Raw genomic sequence first — 1,185 nt, forward strand, 5'->3', positions numbered from 1 at the left:
TGGGGATGAGGGGGGATATGCATGAGAAAAGCCGTCATCCTCTTTTCGGTCGCGTTTATGGGGGACAACAACAACGCCAAAAAACAAAAAAAAAAAAGGAAAAAAAAAAAAGAAAAAAGAGAAAAAAAAAAGGCAACCACACAGACACACACAAAATAAAGGAGGAAGAGGAGCGATCCGCGCGCCATCGTGTTCTACCAACGGTCCATTGTAACGTCCAACGCCATTTGTCACTGTACGGTGAACAAAATGCGATGAATAAAATACATCCCTGTATTGCTGCCGTCTGCTCCTCCCTCCCTCCCCCCCCCCCCCACCACCCCCTGGCTCCGGGGGGGCCCTGCTGACCCACTTACACCATGATGGCAGAGCCCTGGGCCTGGGACACCCCTTTCAGCCACTGTGTCACCTGCCTGCTGTGCGTCGCAGGCGCCCTGTGCCTGATGGCAAGTGTCACCTACCCTGGTCTGTGTGTCACCTCCCCTGGCACAGGGGTGTCCCCAGACTGCAGGGGACAGCATGGCAGGGTCACATCCTCCCCTTCCCCCCCCCCCCCAAGGCCTGGCACTGTGTCACAGCAGCACTGAGGGGGTTGGAATTAAACCCGCCGCAGTCTCATTTCCAGCACCCTGGCTGCAATCCGGGGGAGGGGGGGGCACAAAGCATTGGGCAGCACACGGCCCCGCTGCCCCCCCTTCCCATACGGCTGGGATGGGGAGCTGGAGTCCCACACCCAAAAAGAAAGGCACAGAAAGGTGACGCCGTGGGGTCACAGTTCGATGGCGCGGAGGAAGTCTTCATCCTCATCCTCTGCCATGGTGATAGGGGGTGGTGGGGCTGGGGGGGGCCGCCCCAGCTGCCTGCCCAGGGCCAGGTCAGAGGGAGCCAGGGGCTGCCCCTTGCACATGATGTAGACAAAGTAGTGGAAGGCATCCCCGCAGGCGGCGTGCCGCAAGGACCAGCCGAAGGCCTCCTGTGCGTAGTGAGGGGCGCGGAAATGGGGCTGCGCGAAGGTGATGGAGAGGAAGCGGCCGCCCGGGCGCAGCACGCGGCTCACCTGTGTGTGGGGGGAGAAGATGGTGTCAGTTTGTCCCATTCATCAGCCCCCGCCCCCCCCCCCCCGCCCCCCCGGGCCCCGTCCCCCCCGGCCCCCGCCCCCCCCCCCCCCCCCCCCCCAGGTGCAGT

At 62.5% G+C, this 1,185-nt stretch overlaps 1 protein-coding gene across 1 annotated transcript; it reads right to left on the reverse strand.

Annotated features, from left to right (window-relative positions):
* Window positions 1-39: 39 nt before the first annotated feature.
* Window positions 40-1,057, reverse strand: LOC122192147 (EEF1A lysine methyltransferase 4-like; the record flags this gene model as incomplete). The annotated part of the gene is made up of 1 exon (XM_042892626.1): window positions 40-1,057. A coding segment is annotated over one exon (288 nt), but the record flags the coding sequence as incomplete, so codon positions are not given.
* Between the last annotated feature and the right edge of the window lie 128 nt (window positions 1,058-1,185).

Source organism: Lagopus leucura, unplaced genomic scaffold (assembly GCF_019238085.1).
Source record: "Lagopus leucura isolate 7727_CA_CO unplaced genomic scaffold, USGS_WTPT01 33954-0_obj-0_obj, whole genome shotgun sequence".
NCBI classification, from domain to species: Eukaryota; Metazoa; Chordata; class Aves; order Galliformes; family Phasianidae; genus Lagopus; species Lagopus leucura.